At 32.0% G+C, this 24,802-nt stretch overlaps 1 protein-coding gene across 4 annotated transcripts; it reads left to right on the plus strand.

The window, feature by feature from the left end:
* The first annotated feature begins 1,245 nt into the window (after positions 1–1,245).
* LOC126820984 (two pore calcium channel protein 1) lies at positions 1,246–24,175 on the plus strand. Of its 4 annotated transcripts, none has more exons than XM_056101401.1 (22): positions 1,246–1,452; positions 3,600–3,853; positions 4,518–4,600; positions 5,479–5,596; positions 6,248–6,376; positions 6,554–6,676; positions 6,920–7,038; positions 8,045–8,149; positions 8,858–8,984; positions 10,155–10,356; positions 11,165–11,309; positions 12,324–12,488; positions 13,343–13,407; positions 14,015–14,096; positions 14,996–15,016; positions 15,803–15,872; positions 16,758–16,983; positions 17,494–17,584; positions 18,693–18,809; positions 19,253–19,416; positions 20,556–20,679; positions 21,561–24,175. In XM_056101401.1, coding segments are annotated over exons 2-22 (2,427 nt in total). In that variant the 5' UTR covers positions 1,246–1,452; positions 3,600–3,703; the 3' UTR covers positions 21,562–24,175. The 4 variants fall into 4 exon arrangements, with proteins under 4 accessions (XP_055957376.1, XP_055957374.1, XP_055957375.1 ...); XM_056101399.1 differs by having other exon boundaries at positions 1,421–1,561; XM_056101400.1 differs by lacking the exon at positions 21,561–24,175 and having other exon boundaries at positions 1,421–1,561; positions 20,556–20,784.
* Positions 24,176–24,802: the final 627 nt, after the last annotated feature.

The following is a 24,802-nucleotide window of genomic DNA, read 5'->3' on the forward strand; positions in this document are numbered from 1 at the left end:
CTTCATTAGTCAGGTGCAGAAAAATAGGACGTTAAGCCTAGGTTTACCATACGTCCCAGTTTTACCGGGACTGTCCCGATGCCTCTCATGTGCCTAAATGTCCCGGTTTTTAAATCAGATGTTTTTCAATTGAAAATAATAACACAAAACACATAAACTAGTGATTAATATTAATGTATAAAACAGCGTTTGCTACAAACACTCTTACTTCAGCATGCCACTTCTGATCTAAATATAGTTCAGTGCATAATACATTCGGCAAACCTCGGCAGGCGCCGGTACCGTATATCAGGATTTGTAGAAAAACCGAGGTGTGCCTTTCCTATTTAGTGTTAATGGGTATTAAAATGAGTAAAAGCCAGCATTCTGCCCGATTCAGTAACGCCTTATGTAAACAATGCATGTGCCATTGAGCGTGATGTGACGTCACATGTTGAAGGCAGTCATCTTTTACAGAGATATTAGAAGACTTTTGTAATCCTCTGTGAAAAAGATTGGCTTAAAACTGGACGGCTTCCTACAAATATTACTAAAATGTGACAATCGAAATAATGCCTGTCAATGACCAATATATATTTTTATTGTAACTACCGTCACAAAATGGCTGAAAACGCATCTTCCGGCTTGTAGAAATGAAACAATTTCGGGGGGGGGGGGGCATGCCCCCAAACCCCCCTAGTAAGTTCGCGCCTCCGGTGCTCAATGTATCGCCCCCTTTGGCCACTTATTTTGTCGGGCCCGCTTTGGGCGCTCCGTGCTAAATTTAGCTTTAGCCTGCTCAGAATAATAAATATCCCGGTTTCTTCAATGATTAATCTGGTAACCCTGTTAAGCTCCCATTTCATTTCATTTTCCATTTGATAGCCTAAAGCAGAAACAATTGGGGGGCTAACTTTATATTTACACCCTACAATTTCAATGGTGAAATAATCAGTATAGTGCTAACTTCAGTTGTAACCTAGTCGCATCATTGTATAAAATAACAGCAGCAGACCAGACTGACATACAAGATCAGTTAATTTACAGAGAAAAACTTGGCTTTTATAAATTACGTGTCAAATGAAACAAATAAAGAAAAGTCAAAGGAATTTTTTGTCAAAAGTCGACCAAAGTTGGAGACGAAAAGGGGGGCAACTCTCATTTGGGTTGAAAATCTAGGTTAAGCGACACCCTACAATTTCAATGGTGAAATAATCAGTAGTGCTAGCTTCAGTTGTAACCTAGTCGCATCATTGTATAAAATAACAGCAGCAGACCAGACTGACATACAAGATCAGTTTATTTACAGAGAAAAACTTGGCTTTTATACATTACGTTTCAAATGAAACAAATAAAGAAAAGTCAAAGGAATTTTTTGTCAAAAGTCGACCAAAGTTGGAGACGAAAAGGGAGGCAACTCTCATTTGGGTTGAAAATCTAGGTTGAGCGACACGCCTCCCGAATAGATGTCAGGTAACGTGAAACATCAAAAGAATGTTGAATATCATCTGTTAAAATTGAATAACTAATTAAAATATTGTTGTAAACGAGTGAGATTAACCATTTTTTTTCATTTGGACAGGTAAACTATAATTTTTGCAGTCTTAGAACTGTTTTTTTTTCCAATTTGTATCACACATTGTATTGTATGTATAGCTAAGGTAAATAGCCCAAGGGAGGGTTTTTTTTTTTTTTTTTTTTTTTTTTTTAAAAAAATGGATTGGCCACGATTGGGCCAGTTGTTTATATAATTAGGCACATTCATTAATTATACCATTTATTTCAGATGCACCAACCTAATTACATTAATTAATCCCCAATTTCTGCACACATAATTTTTTAAGAAATGAAATACCATGATAGTGATTGCATTTTAAAGAATCAGCTGGAAAATCTCTTTTGTTTTGGTCGAATTAAAGTTTTGAATGGCTTCATCTGATATGTTTATTCAGGTGGTGATGAGACAATCTTATGTGAGTTGTGTGTGTGTGTGTGTGTGTGTGGGGGGGGGGGGGGTTATTGAAATGACTTTATCCGTCCACCTGTAGTTGTATCCTAATTGTTTTTCCTGAGCATATCTCCTAAACCATTCAAGATATTATGAAACTATAGCGTAGGCCTGTAGGCTACACAACAACCTACAACGATTTAAAATACAACGATTTAAAATATCTTTATGAAACTTTGTATACACATCAAACTGTTGTTATATCAATTTCACTTTTTAAAAATAGAAATGTTTGTTTTTCCCTGGAAACAGACAATATAATAATAATAGACAATAGAGGTGAGATGGTTATTGCATCAAAATATTCGGCATACTCAAACATAGATAAAATAGGAGATAAAACTGTTCAACTTTTTATAATTTAAAGATGCATTATTTAAGATTAAGATAAAGAGCTGGTTATTCTTGCTGTAATATAGTTTAAAATAGATAGTAACAAATGAATATATTTGAAAATTTAAGTCAAATTACTTTATTCTCATTGTTTGGAGTTTTATCAGACCTTTTATTGAGGAACATCCATTTTAACGTTAGTGACTATATAATAGCATTTATGGTCTAATCCATTCAATACCCCGACCATCCAACGATCTAGAGAGTTGATTATGGGCTTGTCATGTGAATAAATATCTAAAAATAATAATTTATATAACATATGAAGAAAAGATCTGAATGAAACATTATTCACCTTAGAATTTTATGGCACATTTTATATGCCCACATATATTATTGTGGTCATATATTGTCTTTATCCTTGTTCATACTTGGGGGGTTGGATGGCTGAATGGTTAGCGTGTGCGCGCTGTATCATACAATCTGTCATTGAGTCGACTGGCGTGGTTTCGAATCCCCGGTTGTACATGGCAAGGAGTAGGGTCGCCTGTCCAACCTCGTGGGTTTTCTCCGGGTCCTCCGGTTTCCTCCCACTGCTAAAGACCCCTACGCGCAAGCGAATTATGTAAATAAAATTAAACCATATGCTAGTTTGTGTCGGGTGGACGTTAAACCCCATTTCTCTCTCTCTCTCTCTCTTGTTCATACTTCCACACTAATAACTTACCCTACAGAGTTTACAACCTCGAGGGTTTCCTCCAGTTCCTCCAGAGTTTCCTCCCACTGCTAAAGACCCCTAAGCACAAGCAAATTATTGAAATGAAATGAAATGAAATGGAGTTTAACGTCCTACTGTTCTGCTCCTAACCTGGGCTAATGAAGACGGATATACGCCATACAGTGTGCTATGAGGGAAATTTTGCCCGGGCAGTGGCACTACTGCCTACTCTTATATCGAATTCCAACTGCCAAGGGATCTTTTACGTGCATGCCAATGTGTACACGGGACCTCGGTTTTTCGATCCATCCGAACGACTAAACAGCTGTCCTTGTCAGGCCCTCCATCCTGCACCACGTCGGAAAATCTGGATGAACTTTCTCGGCCAGCAAATTATTGAAATAAAATTGAACCATGTGTTAGTCCCGAAATAACCTAGTTTGTATCGAGTGGATGTTAAACCCCATTCCCCTCTCTCTCTCTCTCCCTACAGAGTTAATGTTCTTAACTGACTTTGCTTATTCAGGAATAAAAGTAATTTCATCTTTGATATCTTTTCAGAATGGAGTTTTGACAATATTAAAAATCAGTCAGTTATTCAAGATGGACTTATAGAAAATAGTGCAGGAAGTTGATAAGAATAAACTGAACTTGTTAAGCTTAAAATGACGACTGCTAAAAAAGAAGTACAATTTATAAATATTGCGGAGACAGAAGGGGGAGAAAGTTCGACAGATGGAGAAAAAGAAGAAACTGGTAAATCGAATGAGAATGGAGACTTAAAAACACAAGAAATTATTGAAAAAACAGAAGCGGTAAGGTTTTCTTTGTTTCTTGGTTCTGCTTGGTAGTTATGGTTATTATTAATAGTCTTGAAATTTTGATCAAACTTGGTACCAGTATGTGGATTTATATACACAGTAGTAGAACATAAAATTGGACAGAATGCCTCTATTAGTAATTGCAGGAGAACCGAACTACACAGAATACAAAACCAACAAGACAAACTGGCGGACAAGACAAACTATATAGGCATTGCAAGAAATAAACATCAAAAATCAAATCAAGTGAATGGGTCCGGGGGCCTGATGATACAGGCTTCACTCAAAATGGAAAAAGAATAATTATGATTTACAAGAAAGACGTAATACGACCGGTCTTGACAGTGGTTGCCTTCTGTATGGTGATAGTCTGCCAGTTGACGTCAAGATGTCAAAAAAATAAGGGAGATAATCGGAATAGAATCTCTGAAAATGCTAAAAATAAATAAAATAAAGTGTTGTGAGCAAACAGGAGCAAAGCCCAACAACGAGAACTTTCTATTGTATGAGATTTAAGAGTAAAATAGTTTGATTTACAAAAAAATGACTTTGATCGTCATTTCCCTTTTTATTATTTAATTTATTTTACACTTTCTGTTCATTCCTTTTCATTTTCATAGCTTTTTGTAAAATATTCGTTTCATTTCTATTGTTTCAGAAAATTTTACTAGCAGCAACATTAGTTCTAGATGCCAAGCGAGGGAGGAATATCAATTTTAAAACTGAAGAAAAATTTGTCAGGTATCTTTCGTACAAATTATTAGCTTAAAAATGATGTAAAACAAAAAAAAAATACCTGAGTTTAACATCACAGATAATGAATGATATATATTAGGGTCATACCTTAGCCGAAGTCTTACTTGATTCAAATATTGGAGCACTGACCTCTCTATTGAGGATTTTTTAAGCCTTGTTCTCACATTTGGATAGGACAAGAAACAGGTCCACCTTTGTACACATTGGCATGGAATTGGAAGAATATGCAGAACCATAGATATAAAAATTACCATATGTTTAGAATGAAATTGGAAATACATATCTGGTAGATAATTATCAAGGTTCTAGAATATTAACAATTAATGACAAAGCATTAAAATGATTGCAAAAAGCACTATAATTATTGTAGGAATCAGAGGATTTTCATAGAATGTGACGAGTAGTTTGAACGCTAATGTTTATATAATCTTGAAGATTATATGAGATAACGGCCTCAACAGGAATAGCTTCTGATACTATTCATTGCAGATCTCACGTCTGCCATACAAGAACTGAGAAAAACTTTTGATTACTACTTAACACGCATAGAAGTTGTGGGTCTGGAAGGAAAACTGTTGGACTGGCCAAAATTCTTGCACATAAGAGTTCGCTTGACATTTGAATTTTGAAAAGATTTGGCAGAAATGAAAGTATCCTGACTGGATTCTGCTCAAGTGTGTGTGTGACAAGCAGTAAAGATGGATTTTCACATGGTACTCTCGTTTACTCCCACTTTTAAAGATCCCTGTCCACAAACAAATTATTGAAATAAAAGTACACCCTATGTTAGTCCCGAAATGGTTAGTTTTAGTAGATTTTTAGCCCATCGTTCCTTCTCTAATATTATTGTATTTTTTTTTCAGATCATATTTATTTTACCATAGTTGGTATTTACGCTGGGGTCTCTATGCTTTTATAATATTAGATTTATCCCTAGCATTTATAGAAAAACCAGCAGTCTCCTTTGAAGCTCCATATTGGGTAAGAATATTACAATACTAGTCTATACATAATAAATACATGGGAACGTCTTACATTCACAATAACACAGTTTTCAATCTTTTTACCTTTAATTAATATCTGCAGTAGGACTTTAAACCCCCATTTCATTTCATTTTCATTTAATTAATATCTATGTCAAACTTCTTTATTGACAGATTTGAAACCTGTCTATCTATGGAATTTCAATTTGTCAGCCTTGTACTGATAGTGATTTCTTGGATGATTTAATCATGACTTATATAAAGCCAAATTCCAAATTGCATCATTTAAATGAAATATCAGTTGAATCGGTCTGAAGGATGAAACAAAACACTAACTGTTCAAATCATAAATTTTGTTAGAAGTACAATTATATTCAGAGTTAATATGAACTTCAAGTCCTGGTGTGCCATTTTAAACCATATGAATCACTTGAAAACTACATTATCTGTAGTGGAGAAACCTGATGGGCCTAGTTTAAATCTGATTGGTATTTTGATTTTTTTCTGAATTTAATGTTAAATAATCAGTCTGCGTACGTGTGTATTAATAAGCTGTGAGAAATTTGATTTGATATTTTAGTGAAAATGCAAATAGATTGAATTTGTCCTACATGTATGGTTAAACTTATATCATATAATTATTTTACAGGCAACTATTTTGTTAGAGATTGTGTGTTTAGTTTTCTTTGTGTCCCGGTTTTGTCATGCAGCCTATGTGGAGCAGTCGTCAAGTTTCTGGAAGGATACAAAACATCTTATAGTGCTCAGCACAATTATAGTTAGTAGCATAGATCTTATAAATTGAAGAATAAAAATATCTATTTAGAAATATTAACATTTCATATCTTGATAATTCCTTGGCTAATAGAATTCTATTTTCTGCCAATAAACAAATGTAATGAGGTAGAATTAATGCTTAAATTTTATATACAATGAATGATTTCTTTTTTTTTAGTTAACTGTATTAGACATAATATGTTATATAATATGGAATCAAGTAGCACCAGATACCAACCCTGTACGATGGTCAAGACCTTTGCGACCTCTGTTCATTATTAACTTTTCTGATGGCAAGCAGGTTATTATGTTTTTATACATGTATTTTTCTTTGCAATGTTATATGCTATGGGTCCAATTTTAAACATGTCTAACATTAAAATCATTCAAAATTGTACAAAAAAGCTCATTGAGACTCCAGCTGCCTTTCATGTGACCTATGGTTTGCCAATATCTGAACTATATCTCATTCCAAAATCTGTGCCCCACAATCTAGGTTAATTATCTATGGCCCTGATTTTATTTGGTTATTTTTGTATTATAGGTGAGGAGAGCTTTTAGAAATATCAGAAGAACAGTACCAGAAATTATGAATGTTCTGATTTTATTTTTTCTCAGTGTTCTCTTGTTTGCTCTTCTAGCTCTGAAATTATTCTCAAAGCGGTGAGTAATAAAATAACTTTTTTACCTTAGTCTGAATAAAAAAAAAACTGTCAATAAATACCTAATCAAATTCACAAGAATATATATTTTGATATTTTTATAGATATTTATATAATTGAAACTCTGTGACACATTGGTTGAATATTATCCTACCTTTTCACACTCGGTTGTTCTGGTTGCATGATGTAGCTTTATTGATGTAACTTGCTTTTGTTTTGTTTTTTTCATTTTAATTATTTATGTACACAAAATGTCTTATATTTAGTTTTAGATAATATTATTATCTGTGATACTTGTTTTATTTGTGTATTTAAAAATAATAATGTGATAATGTTTAATTTGACTGGTTAAATTCACCATGTGTTTGGTGCCATATAGCCCGGTTGATGCTAACGTGCCATTAAATATTACATTTCATTTAACTGGATTTTTAAATTGAGCTCCTCGATAGTTAAACAGCCTCTCGTCTAGATTGGCCATGGTTTGAATCTTGAGATTTTTTAAGACAAGCTGGGGGTATTATCTGCATGTTGACATGGAAAGTGTCATTCGGAAAGGATGAAAAAGCTGAGTGCTATCAATGTACATATTGGTGTGCATGTACATGTAAAAGAAAAGAAGTGTGGGTTGAAGAGCTACCATCTAGGAAAAATTTCTCCTTAAATTAACACTTATTCTCCCTTATTTTTATTTCGTTTTTCATTTTGAATAAATGTCTGTATCACTACAGGCCTGGGACTGATCTGATATGTATGTTTGATGTTTGTGATATTGTGCCTTGCCCGTAGATTTGTCTTGTATATTTGATTGTGTTTGGTGCAGTCCCCCTGCAATTACTATTAAAAATAGAAATTAAAGTTACACTAGTTAGTTTCAAAAGGATCAAAGTATTTACCACAAATAACGTCATGTCGGTACTGATTTCAAAGGATAGCCTGACTACGACTAAGATATTAGTTTGGTTACATTTAAAGATATTATTCTCTTGCTTGATATTTTATTATAGAAACAGTTTAGAATATCCTAATGGTGATCCTTATTTTAAGAATTATTGGGATTGTATTTGGGATCTTTATGTTTTGGTTACCACAGCAAATAACCCAGATGTCATGTAAGTTTTGTTTTTGAATCATCTATGATATCAACTATTCTACCATCCTTCTATGATCATACCATCCTTCTACCATCTTACCATCCTTCTATGGTCCCTTTACTATGTTCTACCATCCTTCTACCATCTTATCATCCCTTCTACCATCATTTTACCAGCCTTCTACCAAATTTAACATCCTTCTACCGACTTACCATTATTCTACCATCTTACCATCATGCCATCATCTTACCATCATACTACCATTCTACTATCCTTCTTTCATCCTTTTACCATCACTCTACCATATTTACCATCATTTTACCACCTTACCATCATTCTGTCATCTTACGATCTTACTATCATGCTACATTCTTACCATCATTCTACCCTCTTACCATCATGCTGCCATCTTACCATCATTCTACCATCTTACCATCATGCTGCAATCTTACCATCATTCTACAATCATGCTGCCATCATTCTACCATCCTTCTTCCACTCTACCATCCTTCTACCATCTTACAATCCTTCTACAAACCTAACTTTTAATACTAATGAAACTTTGCTCCAGTTAGAGACTTAAGATGGCCAGTTTAAAAACAAGAATTACATTGAATTCATGATTTTTTTTGCACCAAAATATAATATACTGAACGGTCTGATGATTTTGTTATTACCAATCAAACAAATAGTTGACTATATTCTAGCATGATATTTATTTTGTAGGATGCCAGCGTATGATTACAGTAATTGGTTTGCATTGTTTTTTATTGCCTATGTTATTGTCTGTTTGTATATATTTATGAGTATTGTACTGGCTGCTATTTATAACAACTATAAGAAAAATTTAAAGGTAGGAACAATTATATTCGCTAATGGTCATTTGAGGGATTTTGAATCCCTTGGAAACTACAATATTGTGAATGGTAAATCTCTAAAGTAAATATCAGTCCGAAAATGAGTCGTTTCTGTTTAATATTCACAAAGTTACGATGGATTGAAAAATTTGCAACATTGGACATCCTCATTACATGATATAAACACCTATCACAAAGTTGTGATGGATTGAAACTTTTGCAACAATGGACATCCTCCGCTCCTATAAGTTGGGTAAATCTTTATCTTCTGTCAATATTTTAGTTTTGTTTTCTTAATGAGATATTGTCTGAAAAAATGACAATCAATGGCCAGTGGTCAATTTATTTTTCTAGAAGAACTGATACTACTTCTCATTTGAGCAGTTCACATCACCAACAAGGTCACATTTATTCTGTTCTGTCTTTTAGACTAAAAGATTGTCTAATACTTGACCTTTTAAATCATTTCTTTAAGCTCAATAGTTAAACAGGCATTGTGCCAAAGCTAAATCTGCCTATTGCAGGCCTTACTTTATGCCTTAAATGTTATCTAAATTATTAATTAGACATTAATTAATTCTCGATGCCATCAGGTACTCTAGATAGTTAATTTAAAAATGGATAATCAAGACTTTGTTTATTATCATAACAATGGTAGCAGTAACAATCAAGGCCACACTGTTCTTGTAAAGGCTATAACTTGACTCAGAGTGAAGTAATTTGACTGAAATTTTTAACATATTCTCTTTTCATTATCTATTTTTTAACTATTATAATTAGAACTGTCAGCTCTTTATCAAATCTTACATAATGTCCCTTTAAGTTTGCTTGATGTTTCTTTTGTTGTTTGCTGCTTTCAATGTCCTTGTATTGTTTGTCCTGTCATTGAGTTTATTTGTCTTATTAGTTTCGGTTTGTTTATGTGTAGTGCCGTTCTCGTATACTTACTATTTAGGTGGCTTAACTATACATATTGAGTTATTATGAATGATTGGAGTTCATCAAAATATTTTCACATGCTATATTAGAGTTACACTTGGATTTCCCACTGTCAAAAGTGGCCTACCACACTCTTGTCCCAAAATGACCAAACACTCCATAGTCAATATATATTGCTGTATCTATTTGTTGAATTTATTATCACAACTCTTTGTTTTATGTTTCAGAATGAAATTCGAACATCAGTTTATAGCAAAAGACGAAAATTAAATCGTGCCTTTGAGATATTAAAGGATAAAGTTGGTAGTCAATATGTTATTACGCAGGAAACCTGGAATCGATTGATGAAAAAAATTTTACCCACGAAAAGTCAACAACAATTAGATCTGTTGCTACGAATACTTGATAGTGATGGGGAAAATGTCTTAAGTAAGTTACACTGATGTCTCCAGGATACTTATCATACTCTTCTTATATAAGGGACAGGTCGGTGGCCAAATGGTACAATGCATTCGCTTTAGATCATGAGATACAATGTATGTCATTGAACAGGTAGTGTGGTTTTGATCCCACACTTGAATGTGACAAGTAGTAGGGTTGTCTGCCTAACGTTGTGGGTTTTTAACTGGTTCTCTGGTTTCCACCCACTGCTATAGACCCTTAGTTTGTTTTGAGTGGATATTAAACCTCATCTCTCTCTTATATAGATGTTGAAGAATCCTTGCTAATTTGAATATTACTCCTACATTCACATTAGACCTTATGTTAGCCATTTTGCTATTTGAAATGCGTGACTTGGTGATTATAGTACTGACTCATTAACCTGGAGGTCCATGATTTGATCCCAATATTTGCCGTTTCCTCTTGTCAGTGTTGCAGGAAGGAAGGTGCTACGTCATTTGGATAGGACAACAAAATCAATGCCCCGTGTACACGTAAATGATCCTTGGCAATTGGAATTCAGAGAGTAGATGGAAATGCCACTGTACAAGCAAAATTTAACACTGTATGACATATGCCTGTCTTCATTAACCTAGTAATTGGTGCAGAAAAGTAGGATGTTAAACCCATTTCATTTCATTCCTTTAATTCCTTTTAAATGCTGTGACTGCTTGTAGAAGATTTTATGGTTTGCATCAAAGTTTGTTCATTGCTAAAATCATGAAGTACAGATTAAAATGTCTGACTTAATCACATGTGAATCAAATATGATATGTAATCAGTTTTCTAATTTCAGAAAAAACTCAGTTTATAAATTTATCTGATTTGCTACATGTAGAATTATCAGAAGTGACGGATAGACAGACATTCCTCGAGCATAAAATACCATCCATATATAATCATAAAGTTAGTAAAGCTATTAGATGGGTCGTCAGAACAAGGTAAATAATTTCCATCAGTATATAATGTTAGTAAAGCTAATAGAAGGGTCGTCAGAACAAGGTAAATAATTACCATCAGTATATAAAGTTAGTAAAGCTATTAGATGGGTCGTCAGAGCAAGGTAAATAATTTCCATCAGTATATAAAGTTAGTAAAGCTAATAGATGGGTCGTCAGAACATTGTAAATATTTGTCATCAGTTATTAAATGGGTTGTCAGAACATGGTAGATAATCAGTTTATAATCATAAAGTTTGTAAAACTATTAGCTATAGTGACAATCTGAGTAAAACATAGATCCTATTTCGTTGCATTTTTTATAGTTCAAAATTTCGTTTACTTGTCTTTACTACACTAGGATCTGGAAGAGTTGTTATATAACCCGCATTCTGGATGATGTGAGGGATTAGCCAATGAAATGGTCTGTTACAGAAAGTTTTTGGCATGAGGTACATGGAACTGTGGGTAGTCCACTAGAAACATCAATGTTCATTGTTTAATCATATGTCTGATGTCATAATAATAATATAATGAATTTATAAAGCGCCTGCATTCCAGTAAAAATTACTGCTCCGTGGCGCTATTACATTTTGTTAAATAAAAAAAAAATAAAAAATGAATTATACATATAATCACGGAAATTTAAGAAATATGAAGTTATTAAAATGAAAAGAGCAAGCATTGTATAAAACTTAGCTAAAAAGTTCAGTTATTAAAAGTCATCACAATCGGAACATAAAACTTTGTTAACAAGTTCAATTTTTTTTAAAAGTCATCACAGATACTCCATAAAATTTTGCTTAAAAGTTCAATAGGGTCAAAAGCCGCTCCTATGACCTCTGATGCAACCTAACACTACAACTTATCAGATCTCCATGTAGTAGAGGCCATCAAAAGTATAAAAAAAAATGAAACGAAATATAGATCTGTACTTTAATCAGATTGCGATAGTGATTAAATCATTTAAATGTCGTCGACTAATAGCTTTTTTTATTGAAAACTTTCTTTTTTCAGGGGCTTTCGATGGTCATTTGATTTCCTGATTTTTGTCAATGCGTTTTTTATTGCATTTGATTTGGATGATGCAGACATGTTCTTTCTGATCTTTTTCTCTTTGGAAATACTTTTAAAACTTTACACATACGGACCTAAAGGATTCATCGCAAGATTCTGGAATGTGTAAGTCTTAACAGTTTTTATATACTCCCAGATTAAATGCAGTCCTTCATTTATGATACAATTTCTTGTGAACATTCTACAGACTACAGTCTATTGAGTGATGGTCTCGGTCATCCAGATCCTCCTTGTCTTCAACGTACGGAGGATCTGTGACCATTGTCAATATTTGACGAAAAGTTCCATTGCCCTTGCGTAACTGGGAGTTGTTTTTTTTTATGTGGTTGATTATCGAGTATCTTTGACCAAGTCAAGTAAGAGTCGTACCCATTCCCACAATAAATCCCATAATTCTTGCATTAATATAAACAAACATGAATTGTGGTGACGAAGTAGGATTAATGAAAAAAACAACAACATAGATATGGCTCATTAAGAGATAAATTTTACAATAAAAGAAATCAAGAGTGTTCGATATTGAACTGGGAATGCAATCAAATGGATTTTCTGAAATGGCATTCTTAAATTAATTTCATGGGCGCCAATGTTTCCTCTGTGAGACTTTGTTTACTATACTGTCATTACTTACTTGAGAACGACAAGAGGAACTTGTTGAAACGTAGTGTGAAATAAACCCAGTGATTGTTTTCCATATAAATTTGTGTTTTATATCATATTTTCAGTTACTAAATGCCGTATAAGGATTTCATCAGACTAATATTTGTGAATATTTTTCTGAATGATAGAGACTAATTCAGTTTCTTCTGATAATGTCCAGAGTTATTGACCTTTCTTATAAACCAGTCAGATATATATGGAGTGGAGACCATCGAAAGTATAAAAAACAAAATAAAGTTTAGGTCTGTACTGTAATCAAATCGGAAACATGATAATGTTAACTATGATTGTAATTACAGTTTTGATGTATTGGTAATCGGGTCCGCTGTATTGGCATCTATTATAGAGGTTTCTATTGGAACTTGTGAGTACATAATCTATATTCAAAGAAATTGCTAATTTGAATTTTTATATGCTCTCATTTAATATTGTTGTGCATGTATTTTGCCATTATGCCTGTTTGAATGTCATCCATTATTCTTGTTAGTCAATTAGTGGTAATTAAACTTATCGAGAGGGTGTCTGCATGTTTTTCAATTCAGTTTTTGTGAATGAATATTGTTTTAAAAAAGCAATTCAAATTATTTCTTTATTTCATTTTGTAATATAATACTAGAACATTTAGTATGGATACAGTCACTTGGTTGATTTCAACTAGATTTCACAAATTACATGTTGCAGTGTAACAAAGTACATGTAAATAAACCAAGTGATTGTATCCCCTAGTGTTATAATTATATATCAATTGCTAAATGCTTCTCAAAGATTATTTCATTTTGTCTGTGTCTGTATGGGTTCTATTTTTCTACACCACATAAGGTCTAACATATATTCAAAACATTTAGATAGCTGACATCAGAAGTGTTATGTTTGAGTATGAAATATCAAGTTTGGAATGAATCAAATTGAGTAGAAATACATAATAATTAATTACTAAATATTAGATATGTTATGTCTTAAAATATTTATAGCTAGTGAAGAATTCCGTACGTTAGATGTTTTATTGGTTCTACGAGTGATGAGATTAATCAAATTGTTTGGAAGTATACAGAGGTACCTATTATTATATATAATATATAGTTTATCTGTTTATTTTCATTGAGTTTACAATACACATATATACTCTTCAAAAAAAGTAAGGGATATTGAATGCAAATACCTATGCAGGTTGTGATATGATAAATAGTCATGGACACTTGGCATGCTTTGAGAGTATGTTCACAGATGAAGAACTTATCGCCCCAACAGAACCACTGAGCTGCACATGCGATAAGCAATAGCGCCATACACGTGGGAGGGGTTCATTGTAAAATTTGACGCTTCAAGGAAGGGTTGATGAAAACTGCTGCGTGCTGGTTTATCTATCCATGTTTGCTTTCCTATCGGTTCTTGCATAAGATTTACTGTTTAGCTTATCTTTGCTTTAGTGTGTTACATTTAATTTGATCGAGAGAAGTGTTCGTCGACGTCAACGTCAACCGACAACACTGCAAGAATCGGCTGTGGCACTGCAAGAGGAGTGGGTCAGATTGCCCCAAATCGTGATTGAATGGTCGATTAGGAGCATGCCACGACGAATTGCTGAATGTCTGAGGATTGGTGGAGCAATTACTCATTATTAAGACAAAAATCAAAAACGTCCATTTTCACTTTTGACGGTGTATCTCTTTGCGAGTCAAATGGGGCCGTCAGATAAGCCGCAATATGAACTGTTTATGTTCATGTGTAGGCAATTGGCCTGTTATTAACATACACTGGTTACCTCTAATAAAAACAGCAGTTCATTTCCACAGTTTTGTATTGTTTCTGAATATCCCCTACTTTTTTTGAACAGTATATATATATGCATGTACTTCATCTCTGTGTTTTATGTTAGGTGGTTTTGTTCTTATTAAATTAAAGAATTTTTGTAAATTTTTGAAATAATAAAGTCATTGATCTTTTTCATAAAGTTTCCGCAATCAAAATGCAAGGTAGGAAACGTTTTTTGAAGCTAAGATTATGCTTTCATGATTTCAAAATAATTAATCATTCTCCTGGAATAAGTTACAAAATAAGAAAAGAATGTTACAATAATCATCAGAATCAAAATGCTAGATACACAATGTTTTTTAAGCTAATATTATTTTTCTAGATTATCTTCAAACAATTGAAAATTCTCTTGGAATACTTTATTAACAGACATGATAAAAAAAAAATTAAATTATTAAAAATCAAATATATCAAAAGAAGCTCAAAAGACAGGAGAAATATTGCATAATATTTTAAATTTATCGCAAGATTTATTTTGAGATGCAATTTAGATTTTTTTTTAAATTAGTAAAAATCAAATATATCAAAAGAAGCTCAAAAGACAGGAGAAATATTGCATAATATTTTAAATTTATCGCAAGATTTATTTTGAGATGCAATTTAGATTTTTTTTTTTGATTTTTTTTTTTTTTATAAAGCTTGCCTGATTTAAAGCTTAATACTAGAATGCTTTTGTTAGCTTTTTAAATGAGCATTTTAAATTTGCAAGATTTTAACATAGAATTATTGTAGTATTGTGCTTTAATTAACATTAGTTAAGTTATAAAGCGAATATGATATGGTCGTAAAACTACATGTATTGACTTTATTTGGTCGTAAAACTATGTGTATTGACTTTATTGGTCATAAAACTATGTGTATTGACTTTATTTATTTTGAGATTTTATTTATATTAGAAATTCTATCATTATGTTTTTACTAAAAATCAATTCTTTATTTGTTTTTAGATTTAAAGTTATTATTATGACGATTGTGAATATTGGTCCATCTATTTTAACATATGGTGGCGTTATTTTTGTAAGCATGCTTCTGCTTCTGTCTTTCATCCCAGATACTTTTTAGTAAATGAACTCGTAATATCTGCAGCAGAGACTCTTAGATGCATCTTTCTTAGTTCTGTGCAATGAACTAATGCTAAAAATTAACAAAGTTTTTTTTATCTTTTTGAGTTCTGGCTGTAGAGATTTTATACGCCCACATTTTATGTGAACGTATATTGTCGTCACCCCTGTCTGCCCTTCCGTATGTCAGATCACATTTGTTTGTGAACACTCTACAGGTCACAGTTGTAATCCGATTTTGATGAAACTTGAAATATAGGTTTATATCCCAAAGATTTTGGTTCCTTTTGATATTGGCATGGATTATGACCCCTGATTGTATGAAAAAAATCACATTTTTAGCATTTGGACACTCTAAAGGTCACAATTTTTATCCTATTTTGATGAAACTTAAGATATACTTATGTTCATCCTCTCTCTAGAGGTCACAAAGATCTCGGTTCCTTTCGATATTTGCATGTATTGGACCACTGGTTGTACATACAAATCACTTTTTTAGCTTGTGGACACTCTAGAGGTTACAATTTTTATTCTGTTTTGATCTTCTAGAGGTCACAATTTTTATCTCATTTTGACGAAACTTAAAACACATGATTATACCCCAAAGATCTTGGTTCCTTTCGATATTGATGCATGTTGGACCATAACATCCTGGTTATGGCCCCTGATTGTACGGAAAATAATGGGTTTTTTTTAGCTTGTTCTCTATCCATCTCTTGCAAAATGTGGACATATCTTGCATGGCAATCGCCTGTTGACTTTTTTTAAAGAAAGCTTATTAATAAAAAGTGATTGAATTCGTATAAAATATTTAATAATCTTTCCATGAAAAATATTTCAGGTATTTTATTATTTTTATGCTATTATTGGAATGGAAGTGTTCGGTAACAAGATTCACTTCTATGGATACAATGGTACAGACCTAGATCCGTTAAAGAAACATTGCGGCAATCCAAAGTTAGAGAATTCGGACTTCTACAACAGCCATTACTGTAACAACAACTTTAATAATATTTTAAAGGCTTTTGTTGTTTTGTTTGAGTTAACTGTTGTTAATCAGTGGCATGATATCCTTTTATTATACATACACATTAATTGTTGCAACACATTGTCTATCCACTATTTCGCTCTGTCATATATTGTACAGGAGGTGAGATTTATTTCAGATTCGCAGAGAATGTTCAAAAGATCAAAAGGAAGAACCATTATCGCTTACATATTGTTGAGTTATCCCCTAGTTTATGTTCAAATTTATCAAATCATAATTGGGGTTGATTCTTTAAGATATACTCCTTGTATGGGATCCATCTTTTAAATGGTCTTAATTGTTCAATTCTGGGAAATGACTCATTACTGGTTAAGTATGATACTTACTAAATGTATTATGAATATAGAATTATGAAAAAGAAACAAATTGTAAAAGAATTTTTTCTAATCAAACCAGAGTCATTGCGATCAGGATTTTTGGTTAATAAATATTGATAGAAGTAGAAAATACAAGATTAGAACTACTGGTGTTTTCTCACATTAGAAAAGATTTCTGTTTCTGTTTTATATTTTCCTTAACTTCGTTGTACTGTTGTCATCAGGATTTGTTATTGTGACTCATAAAGCAGCTCGATTTTATTTCTTCTGTTTTCACCTAACCTGTGTTGTTATTGTTCTTAAGTAAGTAACAAAATGTCTGCTCCTTAGTTATGGTATTTAATATTGGTTATTTCACGCGTATTTGAGTTGTGATCCACCTTTTTGTACTCCTATGTTTAACCTGGACATAATATGACTGTCGTCACTCACGTCTCTCGCCCTGTCTAACTTTCCTTGTGAGCACTCTACTTACTACAGGTTCTTATTGGATTTTTTCAAACTTGCAGGGATTGTTCATTTGGTTGTAAGAAAGAAGCCTATCAGAATATTTTGATGACGACATCCATGAGTAATTCCATGGTATATTTGGTAGTAATACCCAGTGTAGTTTCAAATTCATAACATATTGTGAACATACTGGACAAAGTTCTATTCATATAATCCTTATAAGACATATAAAGTAGATTTTACAAATCAAAGACACTTATAGGGGTATACTACTTCTGAATTTATTAACATGCTATGTTTCGATACACATGCAGATCGTTATCAAGCATGTTATCAATAAGTAGCATGTTAATAAGTTTAGAAGTAGTATACCCATATAAGTGTCTTTAATTCTATTCATATCTCGACTTTTAAAACTTGTTGACACAATATAGAACAGATTTATCTATGTAACGGCTAGAGACCATGCTTGCTTAACTTTACATCCCCGCATTGGCCGTATTGGATGTTCAGGCGTACTGGACTTCACACATAATCAAAAGTCATAACAAACAACAATTTTAATTCTACATGAAGCACGTAAAAAACTTTATGATGGCATACAACTTGATAACAATTTGAAATGCAGCCATGCTCTTCATATATCTGCCGGTTTTAGTGAAATTACGGATTGACTACTTAACAAATTACTTGATTTACATTATTACAGATGGTGAACGAAATGTGAACAGAATTACGGAATGTGAACGGAATTGAAATTATGAAAAATCAAACATGATAACACTTTAAGACTTGGTGGTATTGTTCATTTGGACTTGAGGAAAACCCTATCAGAATTGATGATTTCAATGGCAAATTTAAAGATTGTGAAATTTGTCATTGTGACATATATAGTAGTAAAAACCCTATTGTGAAAATGTTTTGAGGAGCATTTTCATGTTCTGTCTTTGTTTTATTTCAGTATTTTTACTGCATTTATTCTAGAGGCGTTTATATTAGAATATTCTCTACAGAAACAACCTCGTCTAGAATCAGTAGTAGAAGCTAAAATAAAAGAACTTGGATTGGGTATTGGACTGTAAGTTTTTGTTAATAATGCTTAAGTTTTAGTTTATTTGTTTTAATAAACAAATAACAGTGGCACCTTGAATACAATAGCCAGGGTCAGCATACACTTCCTAGGTTACCTTTCCTGATATCATTTGCTTTTGGAATGGGGTCAGTCGAGTGGACTAACATGTTAGATCATAAGGTCTGTCATTTAGTCAAGTGGCCTGGTTCCAATCTCAAACTTTCTTGTGACAAGATTATGGTCGCCTGTCTAATCTTGTGAGTTTTGTCTGTATCTTCCAGTTTGCTCCTACTGAAGATCCATAAGTTCAAGTGTATTATTGAAATAGACTGAACCATAGTACCGGTACCAAAATGACTTAAATTGCTCTATGGATTGCTTTTACTCAAGTTTGCTTCAAGGATAAAATTAAAATTCAGTGAAATTGTGAATAAATGATATTATTACAGAAAACCAGTAACCCCAGTAAAACCAAAGAATGATACAATAGAATTAGTTGAAAATGAAGAAGAGCCAGCCGGTAGCTCTAATGAACCTGAAGATGATTCTGACACAGAGAGTATACCTGACCTGTCTCAGGAACAAGGTCTACGATTTCATCTTAAAAAACGAAGTAAGTGGAAGCAAAAAAAAAGAAATTTTAGTATGTTATCTCTGCATATATATTCAGACCATTTTAAATACCTTTATTATCTTTCTAAATTTGATGTTGTTTATTCTATAAAAAGAAAAAAAATCCTATTATTTTTCAACAATTTTTGATAGTAACTTCCAAGGCTATTCCCGACTGTTCCACAATATCTTCTTAGAACATCAGAGACTTTAATTATGATCGGATCTTTCTGAAATTTGTAACAGTTGTCTGGCTTGTATGACTTAGCAGCTTTTGGGCATTATTTCATTGCCTGGCAACCCAAGTTTGAAATTTATATGGTTTGTCATCTCATTGAATGAAGACGCCTATTGATTTTCAGTTATCTCCTCCAGAGTTATGCCCCTTTGTTATGAAATCTTATAAGCTGCATTTGTTTACTAATCATTCTGAAATTTATATTGATGTCAATCCATCCTATTTTCGATTAACATCCAGGAAGAGTTATTCACCTTGTTAGCACCTTAGAGGCTTTTTAATAGTCTGATGTTTTGAAATTGTGGGAGTTATTTATTTAACTCTTTAAATGACTTAACTGCTGACAGACATATGGTTGTTGCATGGCAATCTTTTTTTAAAACTTGGCAAGATTGTTCCTTAGGGTTTTAGGAAGAACCCATTAGATTTTTATAATTTTCCAATCTTATATTTCATACATGTTATTTTTCACGATTTATATAACTATTCTGCAGTTTTCTCCCACTGCTAAAGAAAGTCCCTACGTGCCATCGAATTATTGAAATAAAATTGAACCATGTTAGTTTCATAATAACCTAGTTTGTGTTGAGTGGAAATTAAACCTCATTTCTCTCTCCCTTGTGAATGCAAGCCAGGACAATGTTCATCATCAAATGTGTAAAAGCTTAAAGTTGTAGGCCTTCTGTTTATTTGGGCCTAAAGAGGAACCATAATAGAGAGTTATCCATCCATTTACATACAAATTTGATTCTGGAAAATACTGTAAAAGCTTAAAGTTGTAGGCCTTCTGTTTATTTGGGCCTAAAGAGGAACCATAATAGAGAGTTATCCATCCATTTACATACAAATTTGATTCTGGAAAATACTCTTTGTAAACTGTTGAACTACTTTTCTTCTCTTAGGTCGTAAAAAGGTGGAGGTATTACTACATCAGATGTTTGAAGGAGAAATTGATGCGGAAGATGAGGGACCTGAGAATGAAGACCACGAACCAAGAAAACGTAGACTTACATTGGAAACTGTTTAGTAAGTGATTAACAACAACAGTATTATTATACTGCAAAATAGTTCATGATTATTTGTGTTTTCTCCTGAATCACCAGTTGATGGTCCTTTTTCTATAACTGACTGTAATCTCTTAACTCACGTAATCTAAGGTGTGCAAGCATGACATAGTGATTCCTTTGCTATAGATAAAATACAGTAGCTTCTATTTATAAGGTCGACGTTCAGACAGTTGGGTGACATGCACGTGGCAGGATATGCTTACTCTTTCTAGAAAACCTGATACCACATGTTAGGAGTTATTTGTACATACATGTACAAGGGTTTAAAAAAAAACATGGGTGTCATCTGTGAAGTTTTTGCTCACTGTCTTTTGCATCTCCTTACCCTCCACGATAAAAAAAACCCTAATTTTCATTTGCAGCTACTTTAAGAAAATACAAGGGAAAATTCCACTTTAATTTTATGCTTCATTTTAATGAATTGATACCTTTACTTAATCGTGTTTATGTTAATGCCGTCATTATTTGTAAATTTTAAGCAGTTTAAAAAGAGTCTGATCACAATATTGCAGTTTATATTATAGAATTAAATGTTTTTGTTTCACTGGTGTAAGTTCACCTGTGGAATTCTCTTATTCCCCAAAGGAGTAAATGGAAACATAAAAAGTTTTTATAGTATATTTAAAATAGTTTACATTTCTAGAATACCAGATACCTCTTCACATGTTAATAAGCTTTTATATCAAAGTTGAATAATTTCTGAAATTGTATACATTTTGTTTTGCAATTTTTTTATAAGGTTCGAGGTCAAGGAATATTATTAAGAAATTTTAACATATTAACTTTTTATTTTGTTTTGGATGAAGAAAGTTTATTTTTAAGATGTATGTTTTTTTTCAGGAACGGAACATGTTTAGGAAAAGTGTTGACAAGACGTTAGCCATTGTTAAAGAGACATTATCAAGTTCACCAAGAAAATAAATATAATTAAATTAGAACAATATAATATTCAATAGACTTAAGACTACCTAAATTTCATAAAATCCAACCTAATTTTCATAAAATCCAAGTAGTCACGCTCTTTAAATTATTTTTGCACCAGCATCTTCTTACATGAAAACCACTAAAAAATGTGTCCGACACAAAGTTAAAATGTCTATAACTTCATTCTAATTTGAAAACTATATAGTTAATTCGATCATTATTTATTTACCAGATAGCTCCAAAAAGCTCCATAATTACCTCTTTGAACCACTTACCATTCCAATCCATTCTATGTGTTGATATAAAGACACACATACGCAATTTATGAACTTCAAGTGTTTGTAATTAAAATATATATAATGTCAGTAAATATGTTTATGCTTATTTTGGCAAAGTCTGTGATAGTCTAAAATGTGAATAAAGAATTGATGCATATTATTGTATATATTATAATTAGTACACAAACTACATAGAAATATCATGTATGATAATAATATAAATAAGTAGAACACTTTCTCATACATCTTTTAAGGAAATTAAGATTACCATATGTGGTGTCAATATGCCGAGTTCTTTTTTATGACTTTCAAATATAATTTTATTGTCGTTTAATTGAAATTATCTTACATATTAAATTTTTTGTTGTGTGTAAATGCATAAATGAAATATTGTTTTACCAAAATATGACCTGGTACCGTAGTTAAAGTATTTTGGGAAAGTGATCTTCAGTTTCTGTGTTTGTGTGTGACATGATGAAATAAGTTAATTTCTATGTTTGCCAAATGTTATAATATTAACAGTATAGGTCCCAATACCTGAATAAATGTTATATTTATTTATTTAAATGCTCACCTTGCTTACCTCACCATATGATAGTCAATTATTTGTTTTATACAATTTAATATTGTCTAATCTAGAAATTAGTCATTAACTGTATTAATACTCCTTAGTTGTTATTTATTTTATCACAAACAGCATTTGTAATTAATGGTCACATTATGTAAAATCTTAACATTATCAATACTCGTGTTGTTTTATACAATATAATTGTATACTGTGGATAAAAGATGTATTTGTTGTTTAAATAGCTGAGAAATCTGTTAGCTATCAAGAGTACAGTTGGATATGTCCTACATATTTAAAACTGTTTAATATTTAAAGTTTTCTATATTTCTTCACATTGTGTTCAAGCAAAATTTCCTATCAATAATATTATAAATAATTTATAATAATTATTATATAATTATGTTAATACAAACACAATATACGATATATAGATAGAAAGTGACAAAAAAAATCAAATTTCATAAAAATGATATTATTATAAGTCAGTTTTTCGTAGCATTCCAGTATATTCTAAAATGAAACTAAAGTCTTTCTTTGATAACTTTATAATCGATAATATTATAAATAATTTATAATAATTATTATATATAATTATGTTAATAACAATTCAAAATAGGGTATATAGAAGAAGCCAAACAATTTAATGACAGATATTATTCAATGTACAAATGGGTAACTAGAAAGTGACAAAAACATCAAATTTCATTATCTAATTTACCTTTGGGCTAAAAGTGATATTATTATTGATTAGTTTTTCGTATATTTTTACATAACATATATAAAAACTCTTGTAGCATTCCAGTATATTCTAAAGTCAAACTGAAGTCTTTCTTTGAAAACTTTATAATCATGTGATAAAAGTAATTTTATATATTTTTGTTGGGTATTACAGTTTAACATTCCATGTAACAGACCTACCAGATCACAGGTTATTTTTTGACACAAAATCAGCAATTGGTATATTTCTGAACTTTTTAAATTGATTTCAACTTGTGCCTAATAAAGCTTGAACATTTTCACTTTATATTTTAAATTGTGTATTTATGTCCCAGTTGCTATTATTTATGGGCCAATTCGGTTAGATTTACAGTTAATAAAGAGCACAAGTCAAATTTCAGTTTCCACATATAAAAGCTTAGAGCAGTGGTTCCAGAACAGTGTCCTGGGAGATGTCATTAGATGCACCTTGAAAAATAAATCCCCCCCCCCCCCTTCCAAAAACATTAAAACCATCTAGCACATTTCTCGTTGATAACTTTGCTCCATTTATTGAATAAAAAAAATATACCTGTATTTCTGCTTTACCTTTGTTAATATGTTTAAATTTATATACCAAGTGTGCATTAATATCTTACAGAAGTTCTCTGAGTAAAAAGAAGAGGTTTGGAACCACTGGCTTAGAGATAACAGTATATTTTGTTTACCGGTACATTTTACTTTTTATTACTTATTTTTTTTATGTTCACTTGTAGTGGCAACTTGAAGATGGCATCACATTTTTTTTTTTTAAATTTATATATAAAAAAATAAACTTTTTGTTATAATTATTTTTTCACTTACGTATGTTATTATTAAAATATTATATTTGTGTTGTTCTATATAGTGGCCTTAAAAAAGTATTGTATATGTAATCTCCTCATTTATATACTATTTGTTGTAATTAAACCAATGTTCATCTTTCAAATAAACTATTAGTTTGAAATGGTTTTTATATTATATCTGACTTGAAAGAAAGTAATTTTCTTGGTTCATAGGGGACTGATGTTGTTTCTTCACTGTCTGTGATCCAACATTTAATATAATTGGCCACGTAGTCCATTTTATATGACTGCCAGGTAAGAATGGCCTGTGGTTGTGTGTCTATAAACTGTACAATGAAATAAGATGGGGTTTAACATCCTACGTTTCTGCACCAATTGGACTAATGAAGACAGGCATAATTATACTATGAGTGAAATTTTGCTCAACAGCAGCACTAGGCCCTACTCTTAACTTTGAATTTTTCATATCTAGTCAATGGTATAGTCATTTTTTTTGGTACCATCCGAATAACTGAAGACTTCTTCTTGCCAGGCCTTTTAGTTAGTAGCAAGTGCCATACTCACCAAATCTCCTATAAACTTATAATAACACTTTCAATATGTTCTAAGTAAATTAAAACATTATTTCATTAGCTGTTAATATACAAAATGAAATGAAATGAAATGGGGTTTAACGTCCTACTGTTTTGCTCCTAACTGGGCTAATGAAGACGGGCATACGCCATACAGTGTGCTATGAGGGAAATTTTGCCCGGACAGCGGCACTACGGC

This window comes from Patella vulgata, chromosome 5 (assembly GCF_932274485.2).
Source record: "Patella vulgata chromosome 5, xgPatVulg1.2, whole genome shotgun sequence".
Classification (NCBI taxonomy): domain Eukaryota; kingdom Metazoa; phylum Mollusca; class Gastropoda; family Patellidae; genus Patella; species Patella vulgata.